Raw genomic sequence first — 19,434 nt, forward strand, 5'->3', positions numbered from 1 at the left:
AAACCATTTCCTGGGGGGTTATATCAACATTACTCTGAGCTGGGCTTATTTCAGTTTTCAGTTCAAGAGAAACTTAAAATATCCTTTCTTTTCCTTGTTTCTGTGTAAGAGAATAAATGTTAGCAGTTTATTCACAGCTAGTGGCATTGGTACATGTAAAAGTACATATGTAAGATTTTCTTCTAAGGTCAGATGGTTGTATAAGCCCAGTAAATGTTTTACTGAGGCTGTTAGCAATTTGGTTTTAGTGGTGTTGATCTCTCCATGCTTTAACTTGTATATGAATGGGGACTGTATACAGAGAGCGTGCTGAGGCTCCCTGACTGAAGTTTTCTTGGGGCCCTAAGCTTTTGTTGTAACAATAATCTGCATTAAAAAGTAGGGAGAGGAAAGTTCCAGACTGACATTGCTTTTTCTAAGAAATCATGTGATGTCAGTAAAGCTGTGCTTTTATAGTAGTGGTTGGGCAAAGTGTCGAAGATTTGGGATGACAGGGAAGTGCAGAGGAATTCAAGAGCTGCCATAGTGAACTTTACTCCAAACAAACTGACATGTTTGAGAAATGGGAGCAAAAATTAATTAAAGGTCATTTGTTGAGCTGAGTTAATTTTCATAGCAGCCGACACACTGCATCTTTTGCTCCTTGTGACTGCATTCAAAGCAAAAAAGACATGTTTGATGATTCCTCCTAAAGGGTCTCTGCTGCAAAAACTTGTGCAGCGTAGCTTTGATGAGCTGCTCAGATTCATAAAGCTGAAGACACTGATCACTCAAAATCAAGTAATGAAACACATTAACACACACACACACGCACACACACCCCCTTAACTGTAGTGGAAGGAAACAAAGGAAACCTAGACCTATGTTTAGAAGCACTGTAAAGGATACTCCATGCAAAAAAAAAACATTCCTAAGGTGCATTTGCATCCTATTTGAATGGTTATGGTATGGTTTTCTTTCTCCTGCACTGGAAATAATTGGGCCAGAGATGTAGGCAAGCTGAGCATCCACACTTCACACATGAATAATGCAGGGCTTATATCTGCCTCACCACAAACTTTAAAAACCTATAGTCTGCACTCCTGTATTTACTCAGTGAAGTGATGTGTAAATAAATGAGCTTGATAAAAATAAATATTTCTTGATTTGTTTTATAGCTGGGATACAGAGGGAATGAGTTTAAAAACCACACAGCAAATCAATATCTGTGTGAGGTATCTGGGACTCTAAGCTCCATCTCTCTGCCAGAGAAACTTTTGCATACCCTCTCAGAATTTAGCTTAGAGAATGAATCCTTGGAAAAGGTCAGATGATAATTTCATGGAAAAATGATCTCTGGATACACAGTTCTCAGAACTATTTTCAAGTTCTTACAGGAAGATCCTTCTGTCAGCATAATGACTTTTTATTCTAAGCTTCTTTTGCCCATCTCAGTGCCCCTAACTGAAGTTCAGTGCAACACTTAGAACCCCCCACACTGTGGATCCTCAATGGCATGCATTAGTTACCCCACCTCCTAAACTCCACACATGCAGGAGTTGCCTGACATCACTTGCTTACGTGTAAATCTGCTGATAGACAGAGAGGGAAATAGATTAAAAACCAGTCCCAACCCTCAGAGCCCAGTAACCACCCTATCTACTGAAGTCACTCAATAGGAGGAGTCAGAAGTGCAGAAGCTTTATTTTCTGCTTCCTACTCACTCACTTCATTGGTGTCATTCAGTTGTGTTAGACATCTAGCATAAGGAAACACTCAATCTGCCACTTGTTTGTGGATATTACACATCACTCTTTCTCCACTTCCACATGCTGAAATTGTGTTTCTTCCTCTGTTTGATATACTGGGTGAAATCAGGTAAGAACCATTAGCTTGCTTGTAATGTGGAATCTTTGCTTTAATCAAACATTAAAAAAATGAATACTCCTTCATTTAAATAGGCCAAAAGATTAAGATAAAATCTTATGAATTATGCCTAATGGAGCAGATGATTAGTAAAAAGAATTCAATAACTTCGAAACTGAGACGGAAGTTTTTGTTTTAAAGTAAATAGAACCAAGCCTGACACTTTATCTGTGGTTGTACTTTGCCCAGAGACCTGCTCAGGTATGTGCACTTTGTACAAAGTAGACGTAATCATGAAATAGTCTTAATACACTCATGTGAGTTTAATGGTTGTTGCTGATGTGATAGGTGCTTAGATTTTCAAGGCACGTGTTGCATTTTTAAAAAGTAAAATTTAGTTACAAAAAAGACTGTGTGCTTAAGATTTTCCCCTTTTCAATCATGTGAGATAGTTAAAATGCTTATAAATGTGCACAAGAAAGTTACAGTTATACATTAATTTGCTTAAAATGCATGCTTAACAGCCCAATGCCTACGTGTATGTTTTGATTGCCCAGAAAAGAGTGAGTACTCCCACAGGAGAGCACAAAGGGCAGCTGGGTATTGCTTCCAGTGTTCAATGAGAAACAGGAGTTTGAAAAACTTCCCCCGTGACTCCTTGCTAAACAATTCAAAGTATTAAATCTATAAACCTATTTGCATTACTTATCTGACTCCACAGTAAAAACATCATCATTTTGCTTTTATTCTCTATTTACTTTTGAAATAATAACTTCTGTCATTTCACAGCCAAGAGTAAATGAGTTGCTTCTCTTTGACATTTGCCAGCTAGTAAATAGGTTTGGCAGTTGAAATAATTTCCTTATGATAGATTTCTCCCTCCCATGGAACAGACTGTGTCTGGTTCCTCTCACTGTCATTCCACTGGTTTTAGAAGAAGTAAGTTTTATTTCTACCAATCAAATGATTTTAAAAAATTCGAACTATTTAAAGGGATACAGAACAATATCTTAGCATGAATATTTTGTATTTTAGATATGAAGGAGGGAATTTTAAGGATCAGTGATTAAACTTGGATTTAAAGACCAGATCAGGCAAAATGAGAGTTTCATGTTGTGCCTTTGAAACTATAATCAAATGGTTGGTTTTTCTTTTCACTTTGTAGGTGAAGTTAGTGTAATGTAATTTATATTCTAGTTTTATCATAATATACAAATATATGAAAACCAGAAATCAAATGTGACACATATTGTTAGCATCTCAGGATCATGTCACATGCATGATGTTTTACCAGGTTCTTGATTATTATTTTTAAAAAATTCAAGTCCACTTCAGCTGAACAGTTTTCAGTTTCAGAACTTCTTGGATAAGTCCAAGTGATGAAACAAGTTGTCTTCCTGTATCACTTGTTAGTTAATAACCTGTCTAGTAATCTCAGTTAAAGTTACTTAAATTACTATGTGTTTAAATGAGGATAAAAATAATATTTCTTTTTCAATATAATTCTGTCTTTTCCTCTGTGTAATAATTGTAATTACTGTCATAACAGGATGATAGGCATGAAACTTTTGTCTGGTTGGTTTGCAGCAGGGAGTTTCAGCTTATTTTTAACACTGTGTAACTTTGGGCTATATCCTTTATTTTTTTGTGATGTCCAGGCAAGGGGTGACCAATCTAGTCCTTGTAGATACATGGTTTGGCATTAGAAGCTATTGGTCTCGTTCCCTAAATTAGTGAATTAGTGTCTTTAGTGCCTTTACTGAATCTTTACTGCACCTTGAATGCCATAATTCGCATTTTTCAGCTTTGCTTAGACCTGACCTGGAGTATTGAACACATATTTCAGATACTTTGTAAGTCACCCACGCTTGCCTTTGGCAGCTTTAAGACAGGCTGCAGGCTTGCTGTCCATCTCAGATGTGGTGGATTTGGTTCTGCCTGAGAGCTGTTCTGTGGGAAAAGGAGAAGGGCTGGAACTGCTTCTCTTATGACTCAAAAAATCTGAGAAATTCAGGTTATTTTTTTAATATTATTTTTAAGGAACTAAGAAAACACTATTTCTTTTCTCGGTTTTGCTTTCTTGAAAGTGACTTGTTTTGCAAAGGTTTTAATGATGGAAGAGTTGAAAAGGTGCCATCAAGTAACAGAGAGACAAAAGTATTGTGCAAAGTAATGTTAACTCACTGGAAGTCAAGAGATGGGCCAAAACCTTGGCCAAAAAACAACTAACACCATAGCAAAGGTGAAGAGGCCATTGCAGAAGAACTGACAGGTGTTGTTGTCCTGCCCAGAATCCTGAGGCGCTTTATCCACACAATGTGACCTCAGCAGCCAAAAGAGATCTTTGAAGTGGGAACTTTGGATATGGACAACCAGACAGGGGAGAAATTTAGTCTTTTTAGACTCTTTTGAAAATCTCCATCCTCTTGTTGACCAGCTTAATCTGTTACACCCTAATTGTCCAAGTACAGACAGAAACGCTAAATCCTACTGTTTGTCATGTGCCATTGTGTATGCTGACCTTAATTCTTATTTTTTCAAACTCAGAGCAAGATTCTTTGGTTTTTTCTGCCTTTGTTTCGTGGTATTGGTACCATTATAGTGATCCAAAGCTAGGAAAGGGTTCTGGATAATTCCTGTTTTGTCAGGCAGCTATTTCTTATTGCTAGATCAAACAAATAAGATCTAAGGATTGGCAGCACAGCCACCCTGACCTAAAGAGGAAGAAACAACCACAACAGCCTTCCTGTTTATACAGCACACACTTCTTGTGAAAAAATTCTGAGAACCTGCCTTTGATGGTGCAGTAAAGGATCTTATCAGCTGCCTACTAATTAGTATTTATAAGGAGAAAATGCACTGTTCAGGAAAAACTGGGATAATTTCACACTTGAAGGGTTCAGAGGAGCATAGTGGTGTCTGCAGAGTCATTAGTTAAAGTGTGGTTCCTTGTTCAAGTGCATGTTTTGACACCTCTTTCCAAAGGTCAAGAGTAAAGAAAATGGAAGTTCTCCACTTTCAGCAGAAAAAGATATGGAAAGAAAAGTGAAGAAGTGGTATTTCAGGTAGCCCAACTCAGCCCAACTCAAATGACTGTCTTCACATTTTCATCTTTTTCAGATGAGGAAGAAAAATGTCCCGAATTTACAGACCTTAACATAGGCTATGCTTTGTCTGGCACAGAACTCCATGTCCAGCTACTCCTATACACAAGGGAAAATCAAGATTGTGCTGAGAGACTCATTGAGCACAATGTTACTGCATCTGAGTACCTGAACACAACCAAGAAAATTGTCTTTGTTATTCATGGCTTCAGGCCAACAGGATCTCCTCCAGCATGGCTGGGTGACATGAAGAAGCTTTTACTGTCTTCAGAGGACATTAATCTCATTATAGTTGATTGGAATCGTGGTGCTACCACTGTGAATTACATAACTGCTGTGGAAAACTGCAGAAAAGTTGCAGAAATACTGAAGAATTATGTTGACCAGATGCTGGTAAGGCAGAGCATTGCATCTGTTCTGAATGAGTGTGAAGAGCATGGTTTGAGTGGGAATGGATATTTAAAATGTATCTATAGAGAAGTCCAGTGAACAATTTCAAATCACATTTCTTTATAGAGGTATTACTAACTTAAATTGCAGTTATTATTGCATATATTTAACTTCACCTGAGTTCTTAATTCCCTTTCACTGAAATGTGCCTGAAAGTGCATCCGATATCTTGAACCAGCTGGAAGTTTTAGGTCTTCTGGAAAGAGTGAATTCAGCAGTGGGAAAGTGGAGGGAGAGGTGTTCAAATAGTATGTAGCATAAATATTTTACAAAGGCATTGAACTACTATTTTTACTATTAATTTACTGTAAATAAAGGTTTTAAATGAGAAATAAGCCACTGGCAAAGTATAAATATTCATTCCAAAATGGTATAAACTTCTTGTCTCTGGAGGCAGTTCCTGAAACCATAGTTGATGCCAGTGATCTTAACTGGATGTTAGATTTGTTGCTTGATCAAATGGACAAAACATGTGATGTTATTTATGCCATTGTCTGATTTGTCACTTGAATTTTCATCTTTTCTCACCACTTATTTCTCAGCCATTCTCAGAAATTTTGAATGTTGTGTTGTATGGGGATAGAATATAAGAAAATAAAGATAGTATAGAAAGTAATCTTCCCCCTAAGGAGTTGCAGCTGGGGCAATTATCAAAGATTAGGAACAACCCTGACTTTAACAGGCCACAGCTGTAAGCAATGAGAAGAAGAGTGCTATAAAAGAGTGGGGTGGCTGGGTGAGAAGGGAACTGGGGTCAGTTGGCTGCTTTGTGAAGGAGAAAGAGGTAGTGCTCTGAGGAGCTGCCCATGGGAAACACCAAGAAGGTAGGAAACTTTTGTGATAGGAGACAACAGTGAGGAACCCCTGCAATAAGATGACAACACTGTGTAGTAAAAAAATATTCCTGTGGAATTTCAGGAAAGCATCCAGCATTTTGAGAAAGGCTTTCTCTCCTTTCACCTCAACCTATCAGAATCTCTCCTCTGGGGCTAGATACAGTGATAGCAATTTGCAATTGTGCCAGTAGGTTTATTGATAGGGAATAAAAAACAAATAAGTAGGACTATGAGAAGTTTAATTAGGTTAATTGCTGTTTACATATCTGCCTGGCAAACAGTGACAGTGTGTGTGAGTCCTGAAAGGGGTGGGGGAGGAGGGTCTGTAATGTCCCACAGCTATCACTTTCACACTTACAAGCTATTGTGAACCTCTTCTAATTAATTTTAGGACATACTAATATTTCAGATCCTGTGTGTCACCCCAACGTTTTGCAAGGAATCCAGCTAGATCAACTGACACTGTTTCAGAGTTCTTCTGTAGATTTTCATTTGGGTTTTTTTGAATACTGCCTGCTTTGTAGAATAGGCCTTTTAAGGTGTGAATTTGGCACCATTATTCAGCAGTTGTGTGACATAAGTATTTGTTAATGGTATTATGTTTTTAATTTATTTTATTGGAACGGTAAAGCAAGACAAGACTTTTTTTTCCTCCTTCATTGTTTTGGTTCAACTTCAACTTTCTTATATCTGATAAATGTCTTCCTCTTCCCTTCCCTGCTTCCCTTCTAACTAATGTGGCATTTCAGGAGAAATGTGACTCAAGCTTCCTTTTTACATCTTTTTAGGTAAAGAATTTCATAATTTCTACACTTTAACTAATACAGAATTACAAACTGAAATGGAACTTTGTGATATCAATTTTTTTTTAGAGCTAGAAAATTAGAAATATAATTTAAAGTACTGACCAAAAGTGAAACCTAAATCAGCCTAGTGATTTCTGTTCCATTAATTCTGTGCGTGACTGGCTTTGATGTTTTTTCCTCCTGACAGGTGGGTGGAGTTTCTCTTGACTCTGTGTATATGATTGGAGTTAGCCTTGGTGCTCATATAGCTGGTTTTGTTGGTCAGATGTATAATGGAAAACTTGGCAGAATTACAGGTAAGGCTTTTAATCCCAGTGCACATATTCCTGTATTGTTGTCAGAGCTGATAAACGAGAACTGAATATTGAATGATATGCATGAGGAAAAATATAGCCCTGATAGCAGTTCAGGAAATGGGGCAAGTCTGCCTTCAGGACATAAATTACAGATTAAATTTTCCAACCTGGTTACCTCTAGTCTCTCAAATGAAAATTGAATGCTTCATCTAGATGACGCTTAAGTTAAATGATTCGCTACCTGAGTGTGTGGCTAGTTGTGCTCTGGAGGTGAGAGCAGTTATATTGGGCATTTTGGTGTTATAAAGTGTATAATAGGTGTGGTATTTTCTGGGGAAAAGGACAAAAAATAATTTCCTGACTTGATCCCCAATGCTGTTGGCTTATATTCATCTGACTAAATGGGAGATGAGCACGTCTAGTTATGGAAAGAGAAGAAATCAACATATGGGTTGATCAGTCTTGTGGTAGGAATCTTTGCTTTTCTTAGTAAGTAGAAGAGAAAAAGTATTTTTGATTTTTTAATTTTTATACCAAGAAAATGAAGAATCACTGCTGAGTAGTGCTCAGATATTGGTCTTTCATCTATCTGTGGAAGGAGCCCAGGGTTTATGATGCAAATGTTGTTTTTATCCAGGTCTGGATCCAGCGGGCCCTTCATTCACTGGAGACCCACCGGAGCGCAGACTGGATCCTACTGATGCGCAGTTTGTGGATGTAATCCATTCGGATATTGATGGTAATAGCAGAGCCTTGACTCACCTCTTTCAGCTTGAGGAAAGGCAGGAAAGCAAGAGGGAAGGGATAAGCTGTTTGAGTGGCATCCAAATAGTGCTGCAAGACAATATTTTCTGTCAGCATGAGTGTTCTTTTGCTGTGCAAGTCTGTATGAAGACAGAGGTTGTAAGCACGAGGTTATCACTGAATTAATCCCTTCTGAGACAGTCAGACTCTGCTGTATCAACTTTGCACATCACAGAGCCATTGCTTAAAATACTAAATTGTGTTACTGTAAGGTTAAAAAGAAGAGCATTGTAAAGTCTGCTTCATCTATGCTTTAATCTCTGGTTTCATTTTTTCCTCAAAAAAATAGTAAACCTTTAATACCACAACTCTCCCATTATCTGTGTAGTTTTATATCAGTTTCTTTAATAATACTAAAATTTAAGCATTCTCCTGTATGAGTTTCAGTGTGAGGCTGTAAAATACCAATTTTTGTGATGTTCCCATTATGGGAATAAAGATAATGTGTGGTAAAAAGGAAGGTAGGTCAGATTGAATTAACTCTTACTTGTGGAATTTTGCTTGTTTTTATAAGACAGATACAGATTTTTCTTACTTTCTTACTTCTTACTTAATATGAATGTAGTTCAGAATCCAGCATCCTGCAAAAAATGGGAAATTTTACTCTAATGAAAATTGCACTGGGACAGAATTTTGGTTGGAGAATATATGAATTTCATAAATTTATGTGAATAATATCTCAGTTACAGCTGTTTCTGTTCTTTCTCTTTTGGAGTAGTAGGAATCTTACACGATTTTGTGTACAATTGTGTGCAGCATTTTACATATATATGTAATTTTCTTAAAGAGAAAAAAACCCTTGACTTTTACCTCATAGTAAGACTTTGATTTACAGTACAAAAAGAATGGTATAAATGCAAAAATTTTCTTTAAGACCTCCATGATTTTTGGAGTGAATGTTATGATAAATAATTACCTTTGTAATTCTGTTTATGGGATTTTTTTTTCATTCATGATGCTTTTATTTTAGTACTAGGTTTCAAGAAGCCTTTAGGAACCATTGATTTCTATCCAAATGGAGGAATGGATCAGCCTGGCTGTCCAAAAACATTTTTCAGTGGTAAATAACAATCTGTTTATTTAATGAGAAGAAAAGTTTGAGATCAAATCAAAAAAGGTTAAATTGAATTGAATGTACACTGCACTTTGTCACTAATATGGGACCTGAGGCTGTATGCTTTCTTTTCCATCCCTATGCAGCAAAAGAAAAGTAATAAAGATATTTGAAAATAATCTTGCTATAACATAAATTTCCCATCATCTAATAAATATTGGCATGATGGAACTATGTTATTTTATTATATATAAAACCTGGATATACTGATCATTATTTATCCCTGGTTTTATGGGTCCAGGCACAGGGAATGTGTTTGTGTCCCAGTGGTTTGGGCAGGATCCCTAGCCTATGAAGTGGAAGGCAAGGCTTCCACATCCCCACTGTGTTTTAGCTTCCTCCTGGCTGGCAATGATGAGCTAGGTTTTGGATATGTTTTTCAGGCTCTAGAATGAAAACAGTTTTATGAAATTATCTTTCTATGTGGAATTTTGCTTATTTCAACTTCCATGAGTGTTAGACAAGGCTGTTAGCAATTATTTTTGTCTACTCTTTTGGATATGTTTGTTTCTGTCAGTGTTTCCCATTACTAATTTGCAAAGGCATAAGGCTTACACTTGTGTCTCTCTGAGCAGGGGAGAATCCTTTAAGCTAGCACAATCATCATCTCCACAATTCCCAAAGTTTGCTTTGTCAGGAAAGGAAGGAATTTATTTCCCCCAGAAAACTAGAGAGAAGAATCTCTGAAGTATAAGAATTACACCGTGGTAATTTTCTTTGGCCAAAATGGTCGCTCAGAGAGTGGTACAGCACTGGCACAGGTTTCATTGAGAAGTTGTGGATGTATCACAGAAACCCTGGAAATGTTCAAGGCTGTATTGGATGGGGCTCTGAGCAACTTGGTGTAGTAGAAGGTGTCCCTGCCCAAGGCAGAGGGGTTGGAACAAGATGATATTTAGGGTCCCTTCCAACCCAAACCACTCTATGATTCTACTTAGACAAAATCCTTTTTTAATTAATAAAAATTATTAACTATTCCTTTTTTTTTCTTCCCTGAAGGAGTTCAGTATTTTAAATGTGACCATCAGAGATCTGTCTTCCTCTTCTTAGCATCTTTGAAAAACAAGTGTGACATAATAACATATCCTTGTGACTCTTACTTGGATTACAAGAGAGGAAAATGTGTTGATTGTGATGCTTTCCAGCCAACGTCCTGCCCAGTAGTGGGTGAGTGTTACCATATCTGGTCTGGGTGAGATTTCCTGGGAAGTTAAAGGAGTTTAAAGTTCATGGGTTTGTCTGCTTTACAGTTATCTCTGTTAGGCACAGGCTGAATGTTCCTACTCTTTGGTTTTTGTGCTTTCCAGTCTGGAATGGATTCAGTGTTTCCCCTTTCTAGAGAGAAACTGTTTGTGCTTAGTTCATCACTTGAGAGTCTTGTGTGATCCCTAGAGGACCTGTAGCTTTTATTTAAAAGTAATAATGTTTAAAGTAACTTCATGGGATTTTTTTTTTTTTTTTTTGCTCTTCCTTTGGAATCAGGCTTTTATTTGGAGAGTTTTTAAATTGTTTTGGGGTTTGCTGCTTTTAGAGAGAATTTGGGTGCAGTTTGAAAAGAGCTACAATAGTGTGAGCATTTCCTAGTTGGCAGGATTTTTGTTAAGAATGAAACTTTAAAAATACATAATTAGAAGTTAACTTTCAATTTTTTTTTTTTTTTGGTTTGTTTTTTTTTTTTTTTTTGCACCCTTATGCTGGATTGTGTGTGTTATATTAGCTGGATCAGGCTAGAAGAAAAAAAGCATAGATAGATCTGTGGGCTATTTTCTAAAAACTGAAGCATAATGAGCCTTTATAGTAGGACAGAAAGACTCCAGGATGTCCCCAGCATGGTTATTAGCCAAGCCTGATGCACTTGGACAGAATGCCCAAGGTAGAGGAGAAATATTTCCCCAGTCAGCTGCTGAGTCTGGGAACTGAGTGGAGAAGCAGATTCCTTCTCCTTCCTGCTTTGCAGGGGTGGCTCTGCAGTCTGGAATTAGCCTTCCTTGTCCAGTCTAGGTAGAGGGATTAACAGGGAGAGAACAGGATCATCCATTCCAGAAACAAGGACTGTTAACAAGCCCCAAAGGCAACAATCTTGCAATTGTATAAATTTCTATGTTAAATCCTTCAGCTTAGGGTGTTTGCAGAGTATCTTATATTTTATTAAACTATAGCTAAAAATAGGCTAAAGAATTAAAAGATATTTAATGATTCAAATGAAAGAAAGGAAAGTTATTTTGTAAGTGCTCTCTGCAAATATGTGGGCTACATTTTTGGGGTTGTTTTTATTACCTCTGCAGGATTTTGTCAGCACTACTTTTTGGAGTTAGTATCTAGGCTAAAGAAGTTAGTATTACATTATGACAATTTTAGTGATACTAATATATTAGAGGAATTAAAATACTTGTACACTACAGTCTGTTTTAATCAGAGGATTCCTTCCTTTTTCTAGTCAGTTTTCTTTCTCAGAGGATATTTAACAAAATTAAAGGCAAATTTGTCATGGTGTGAGTTTCCTTTGTTTAAACATGTGTGAATCACTATTTTGTTGAATGCCTGAAATGAAATATTTCAACTTTGGATTTCAGGTTATCATGCTGATAGATGGAAAAAAATGTTGATACCGTATAGTTCACCAACAAAAGCTTACTTTGATACCTCAGACAAAGACCCATTCTGCAGTGAGTAACTAAATGCATGCATAAAACCTCTTTATAAAAATTTGACTTATTTTTTGGCTGATCTGGAGTGAAAACATGTTAAAAGTGGAAGTTAGTGTTAACCACTGTGTAAGATGATGTAAAAAACCATGAACTAAGGGTCAGCTCACAGACTGGAGGAAGACGAAAAAGTAAGACTCTGTGAACTGGGAAAGAAATGTTTCTTTAAAAGTAATGGGATGGACTGGCAAAAGGAAGAAGGAAGCCAGAAAATGAGGGGAAAAAGCTGGATTGATGCACCTTGCTCAGATGGGATCAATGCTCCCATTTCCAGAGAGCAGGAAAGGGAAGCAAGACTGCCCTGGGTGGGGGACAATAAAGAGAAACCTCTGTGTTCCACACCAGGAGGAGATCACCCTACAGTCAAAGAAAGCTTCTCCATGTCTCCCCAGGAGTAAAACAGTGAAGGGAAAGCTCAGCTGGCTGCTGCAGTGTTCCACTCTGTGGCTATGAGCTCTCATGGTGTGGGCTTCAGCTGCAATAGTTTAGATACCTCCCCAACCACGTAGGTCCATCCTGGATTCTCATCCCATTTCTCTTAGCACTAAAAGCCTTTATCACCCTGAACAAGTGCCACACACACTTCTCATTAGTTATGTTTAAGGTGTTTTCATTTAGGGTGTGGGGATAGGCTTACTGGGAGTTAATGTGAAATTAGATTTTCCCATTAGTTTTGTCCATCACCTTGGCAAGTTTTGTGACCAGGAACAGATGGCTCCAGTCATGTTTGCTGACATCCTTGTATCTTCCAAAGGATTGAGGAGAGGTGAATGAAGTGATGGATTTTACATAATTTTTTTAGCATAAAATTTATGCAAAATATCTCCTCTTCCCAGTGTCTTTGAGCTCCACCCAAACCTGTTATTACTGTTCTCCCCTGCCCCTCACTGGTGGTGGTGGTAAAAGGGAGAAAAGATGAAGAGAAATATTATCAAAGATAGGAGGAAGCACATGGAGCAGAATAAGAAATGTTGTAGCGGCAGTACAAATTTAAAGGAATATATGCAAGATCAAGAAGAAAAAAGAATATGCAAAGTCAGGACGCAAAACAAACCAGTCTGAAAAAGAGTGTATTTATTAATTAAAGCCTTAATTATTAGATATTTGGAAACCTGAGGAAATGGAAATTATTAAGAGGCTTTAAAAAGAAGGGAAAATGTAAACTTGAGCAAGACAGGGCCCTTTTGACGCCTGGTCTTTTGGGAGAGAATAAGTCACATGCCAAAAAATAAAGACAATTTTTCTTGGTGTCCTGACTGGGAGCAGTAAAGGTGTGTGGTTCCAACCCTGGTGATGCTACAGAAGGGCAGGTCAGGGTTTCTGAGGGCACAAGGCAGGTCAGCAGCAGGTCAGCTTTTTATTCTCCTTTGAACAGGGAGGGTAAAAGTGAAGAGTCACTATTCCTATCACCTACCAGTAAATATGTTTAACAGGGTGGGGATACCAGCTGTTTCCTGTTGAGATCATTCTTGGACTCTCATCATTTCCTATTTCTTCCTGCAGTGTATAACTACTTACTGGACATTACTACCTGGAATAAAAGCATGAGGAGAGGTTTCATTAAAGTTAAAATTATAGACAATGATGGAAACATAGTAGAGTCACAGAGGAATAGGTATGTTGTTATTTGTCTTTACATAATTTTTTTAAAATCACTTTATGGGACTAATTTTCTCAGGTTTTTAAGCCTTTTAACTTGTTAGCTTGCAAGTTGAAAAAGTATCCTGAGTTTCTGAAGACTTGGGCACGGCCCCATTTCCTGGATGTGGCTCAGTATTGGGGCAATGCCCTCACACTAGGACAATCCTTCCCCAGGTCCTTGCTTGGTCCTGGTTTGAATCCTGTTCTAGCTGGGCTCATTCTGAATGCTCCAAGTTGATACATCTCACAAGATTTCCTATTTAAATAATAATACTTAACAGTAATGACTATTACTCAGCTAACAAAAAGCCTAAATATTTTTCTTTAGTGAAGCTGCAACATTTCAGCAATATAAAAGAGTCAAAATACTGACTGGATTCCACCGAGACATTGAAAAAATTGCAAAAATTTCCTTGACCTTTTCTACGAAGACTTTAATAGGCCCAAAAAGAAAGCTTAGGATTCTTCAGATGAAGCTGAAATCTCTCAATTATCCAAAAAGGTGAGTGTTTGTCATGTATCACAGCTGGGTATCAACTAAGCTGCTCAGGATGTTTTCTCAGTAACCTGTACTTCCCTGCATTAATTTTATTTTAATTGCACATTCCTAAGTGCATGAATATTCTTCTCATCACCCTGATGATCAAATTTGTCATGTGGAGGAGCTGCTGTGTACATTAACATTTAGTGCATGGAGGTGTCACACGTGCTGTGTGTCACAGCTGTGCCTTCAAGGACCTGCCTGACTTGCATGGTCAGCTTCTCCTCCATAAAATAAATTTTATCAAGCACTTTTCTGATTTTCTCATGTGTCTGTACACGGCTCTTCAAGCTCAGGTGTGACATGGGGCACTTCAGCAACATGTGTCACTGGAATAGTTTTTCTGGTCTTACTGAAGATGGTAAAAAAGTTCTTCTAAGATCAGAACACAGTCTGTGTCTGCTTACAGTTAAAATTAAATAATCTGCTTTTTTTTTGGTAATAGAGTGTAATTACTAAGCTTTTATTAATTCTGGTTTAAAATATTTCAGTATTACCATAGGTTCATTTTTAAATCTCCCAATTTACTTGTACAGTAACTCTAGCAGTTAAATTTTGCATTTGCATCTTGTGAAAAGAACATATTACATAGAATAGGTAAGAAACATCCAGGAGTAGCAGGAGTACTTACTTTATGAGTTGTTAATTTTTCTTATTAATGGCAGATTCAAGAAAGTTAGTTAGAATTTAAAATAAAAACCCAAAAATGCGTATCAATTAAGTAATAGCAAATGAATAATGAATGAGAATAATGTTACAATACTTAGTGAGTCTTAAGTCAGTATATTTTATTAACTTGAGATGTAACACTTGAGGATTTCTTATATGGTATATGATAATAGCCTAGTAGGAATTGGGTATGATACTTTGCAGAAATGATGAAACCTTCTTAAATTAATCTACTATTTTAGATTTACTGAGAAAGAGAAGGAGATGGATGGGAGAAACTTAGGAAGAAACAAAACACTCAGTAATCAAAATAGTACCCCAGAATGTACATACATTTGACTTTATTAACTTATTGAAAGCCATAAGTCTCAAGCTCTCAGGTGAAAATGGCATGATTGTATTTCAAAGCATCTGGTGATGAGAGAGGGTGAAAAGTTCTAAATCATATTCCAATTTTTTTCTCAGCCCAGTGGTGATAAATCAGAGGATACGTTTTGTGTAAGCCTGTCAGCACATGGGGCTTTCTCAGATAATGATCTAGCAAGCAAACAAGAAAGATTTTCAGTGAACAGCCCTTATAGGGTTTGAGTTTTCATTCCTGCTAGTCTGCCTCTTGTTAGTTTAAAAGTAAGATGCACTTGATATGCTTTAATATCAGATCCACTAAAGTCCTTCATGTGGAGCCTCATCAGATTGCAGCTGTAGAGGCATGTTAGGTATTTTTAGAGAACAGTGAAAAATACTGTATTGAATCAGCATGTGAAGGTAATTTAAATGCAGATGTTCCAGCACTATTGGTATAATTACCTAATTGCTCTTTGTAATTATACCAACCTATATTTACCTTATTTACATATAATTGCAACAATTACTTGAATACAGGATGATCAACTAGAAACTACATTAAAACTATTTGAATTATTCACAACAAAGTAGTAGATAAAAACCAGGGGACAGATGCAGGGATAAAAGACAATAGGAGTCTCAGTCTCCCCAGGTCTGAGTTAATGGCAAACTGTGGGAGTTTGGGGAATATCACAGACTGTGGGCTGATACAATCTTCACACAGATGGTGTATAAATATGGGGGTGCTGCAAGGTACACATAACTTTCATACTCTTCTTCTGATCCCTGAAATAAATAATTTCTGCTCACCCATAAAACCAGAACCTGTGCATGTCCAGGCGTCAGTTATCCCCAAAATCTTATAAACCTCTCAGGGAATTTGGATGCAGTTAAAGAGGAAGGTGAATGGGCTAAGTATCTTTGAGACAAACACCTCTGGGGTTTTTGACCAAAACAAGAACAGAGGTAATGCAAAGAAGCCTTTGCAAATCGCTTTTTCGAGAAAGTGTGGCATGCCCATGGTTTTTAGTAGACAGCAGAGAAGCCATTTGGGTTGAGGGGTTAGGAAGCCTGAAAAAAAAAAACATTTATATGTGTTTTGCTCCTTGTTGGTGAACATGTGCTCTGCTCAGGCTGCTCTCCTGTGAAGCATTCCTGTAACTCAGCAATCCCAAGCTGAGATGGATTGCACTTCAAATGAGCTAAAATATGTTGGAAAACATAACCTTTTATTTCTAGAATTCAGCATTATGGTTTGGCTAGGTATTTTGACCCCTGTGGTTAGATATAAATAATAATACAAAAATACTACAATAATGAAAAATTGAATTCAAATCAAAACAAATTGTTGATGAAGGACTGGATGAAATTCTTTGCTTTGCACTGTACAGAGCACCAGAACTCATCTTGATCTTTTTAGTCAAAAAAATTCTGTCATAACTTTGTGGAGACCTTAAAAGGTGTCGTATTCTTAAGTAGAAATCTGACATTCCTTTCACATAGGGACAGGTGGAGCCTTAACTGGTAGGAACTCTTATAAGGATGGGCAACAATGGAGATGCCTGGTGTGCTGTTCTCTCCTTTTGCTGTTTCACTGTATTCTACTTCCCAGGCTGAGGTGAATTGTTTGGTGTAGCCACATCTATGAGTTCAGAGCAATAGAGAAGTTTGTTTTAAATAAAATAAGTCTCATGGCTAGTGTGCTATGGAGGTGCCAGCTGAGGGTGTGTCTGTCATTTTCCTGTTCAAACCAGCTCTCCCCATACATTACAATAGTGCATGAAGAGCAGGACTCTGACCTGCCTCTGCTCTAAAAGGCAGAGCACTTCTATTGACCTCAAAAAGCATGTTTTTCATGTATATGTAGCTCCCTTTGTGACCTCTTTATAGGTTCATGTAGTATTAGCCATGAATTTTCTAGGTGTTTAGAAGGCAAATTGCTCTCTTGCATTAAAATTTCTTACACGTGCTTTCATTGCAAGTGAAAGAAAATATTATCATGAGGTTCTTTACTTTCCTATGTAAGATAAAAGCAGAGAAATTTTCCTACCAAGGGAACTCAAATTATTCAGACCCTGTGTTAACAGGAGTTGTGCAGATTTTGGGTCACGCTGCTGAAGAGTTAATTTGAATGCAGATTAATAGCTGTAATGGATGAAATGCTGCATCTTTGTACTTCAGACCAGCGTGATGCACTTCTTTGTATCATCCAGTTGATGTTTGGTTGTTTTTCAGTCCATCAAAGCTACTCTAGGAATGCATGAAATAAGGTATAAACTTAAACCAGGAGATGCTTCTTGTCCTGAGTACTGTCTCTCAGAGCTGGTGAATACTGGAGGTTTAATAATTCAAATACTGGAATATATTTCTGTTAAATTTAATTTTTTCTGTGGTGAATTGTTTTTCTTTCTCTGTTTTTGTAGGCTACAGCTGTGCAGATACGATTTTGTGCTGATGGAGAACGCTGAAGTGACCTTCAAGCCTATCCCTTGCTTTGAGAGGGGTACATGAAAAGAGAGCTACTGCTAACCTAATTTCTCTCAGGGCAGTGACATTTTGATGCTTCCTCAGGATAAAGACTGCAATGAGAAAGGAAATGAGATAAGCTAGATTTATTTTTCAAGAGTCTACCTGATAATATGCATTACTTGCTCTGAGTGCCTTAGGCTGAAATTAATTGAAAAGTTCAGACATGTATGTGCTTGGAAAATTATTTGAGTAAAGTAAATGTATCATGGTGGAGAACATGCAGTGGTCTGTTCATTACTCTTTGTTAGCAATGAAGCAACTGCTGAATTAAATATGAATTATCTGCATAATCCTGGCACATTATTTGTCATACATATATTTAAAAATTTATTATTTGTAATGGCTTTTACATGGAAACATAACGATCTGTCTACAAAATGAATTTAATATACTGTACATGTGATCTACGGATCTAATGCACAACAGTTTTGCTGTGCTGTGTTCATTGGATAAATGAATTCATATTTTATCTTTATGTAAGATCTCAGTATGAGGAGTGGAACAATAATATTTGTGAGTATGTATGTCAATTTTCTAGTTTAAATCTGTTGTCTTTATTATAGATGAATGCTAGTGCAGGCATTCAGACTTTTTTTTGTTTATAACAGCTCTAGAAAGAGTAGCACTGTTTCAGATAGAAAGTAATCTTAATGCCTATTCTGAGGAGAATAACTTAGAAGTGAAATAAATTTTCATTTTGTTTCTGTTTGGGCCTCTTGGAGTAAGAGCTGCTGTTTGGATTGAGACTGATTAAAGCTTTCCACCTCTTGGGATGTGAGCAGGAATTAATGGTACAGAAAGATTGTCCTCCAATTCAGAATAACGTGTTTTCTTGTCCCAGACTGCCTTTTCTGATGGAACTGATTGGAGGAGAGACGTGAGAGATGTTTTTCTTCTGTAAGGCTGTTTCATGCTGGTTTCTCATGCAAAGGCATCCCTTGCATGCTATCCACTTCCTTTCTCTCCCATGTCCCCTCTGTTCCTACACTTGACAGCAATGATTGGTTGAACCCATTAACCAATTTCATCTGAATGTCGGTGGAATGAGATGTCCAAAACCTGTGACTTTTATGTTTTGTTGCAAATCAAAAGCTGGGTAGCAAGGCAGATAGAGCATAGTGACCTAAGGCAGGTAGGCAGGCATGTTTTCACTGCTGGAGACAGCTCCAGCATGCTGGTCAGTCACTGCAAGGCTCTGAACCAGCCCTTGCCCTTGCTTCTACTTGTCCAGACAAACCAAAAATATATGGACTTGAGGATAGCCATGCTTATGGACTGACTCTTAAAAATAAAAATTAATTCTAGTGACAGTAATTACATTACTGTAGGTAATTGCCATAGCTCTAGTCAAGTTCTCAGCTTTACTATTTTACTATGTAGTTCTTTGTTCCTTTCCTTTGAGACAGTCATTAGGAGATACACAGGAGAAGACATTTTTGTCTGCTGATGTGTTTGTGAAGGGGTGGATTTTTAAAATTTCTTTTTTTCTGTTTTTCTGCAACTGCTTTTACTCTCTGCATTTCATTCTGCAGGTTTTTGTCCAGACTTTCATCTACCTAGTCTGACCTTAACAGGTCTCTGAATCTCCTTTTCTTCCTCACCTTGCCTCCAAATACCTGCTACTTCTATCCCTTTAAACAAACACAGAGACCTGAGAGTAGCTTTTACATGTCTGGAACAAGACTCTTTCAATGTGTGATATAGATATTCAGGCATAAAAATATATCAGACTGAGACACCTTCCTAAAA

At 37.3% G+C, this 19,434-nt stretch overlaps 1 protein-coding gene across 1 annotated transcript; it reads left to right on the top strand.

Annotated features, from left to right (window-relative positions):
• Nucleotides 1-1,808: 1,808 nt before the first annotated feature.
• LIPI (lipase I) lies at nucleotides 1,809-17,667 on the top strand (the record flags this gene model as incomplete). Its single annotated transcript, XM_084226647.1, has 10 exons — nucleotides 1,809-1,857; nucleotides 4,966-5,342; nucleotides 7,229-7,337; nucleotides 7,975-8,076; nucleotides 9,112-9,201; nucleotides 10,255-10,422; nucleotides 11,829-11,921; nucleotides 13,464-13,575; nucleotides 13,930-14,103; nucleotides 17,580-17,667. The coding sequence occupies 10 exons, from the start codon at nucleotides 1,809-1,811 to the stop codon at nucleotides 17,665-17,667; spliced, it is 1,362 nt and encodes a 453-aa protein (XP_084082773.1).
• Nucleotides 17,668-19,434: the final 1,767 nt, after the last annotated feature.

The sequence above is a fragment of the Fringilla coelebs genome (assembly GCF_963513975.1).
Source record: "Fringilla coelebs genome assembly, chromosome: 2".
Classification (NCBI taxonomy): Eukaryota; Metazoa; Chordata; class Aves; order Passeriformes; family Fringillidae; genus Fringilla; species Fringilla coelebs.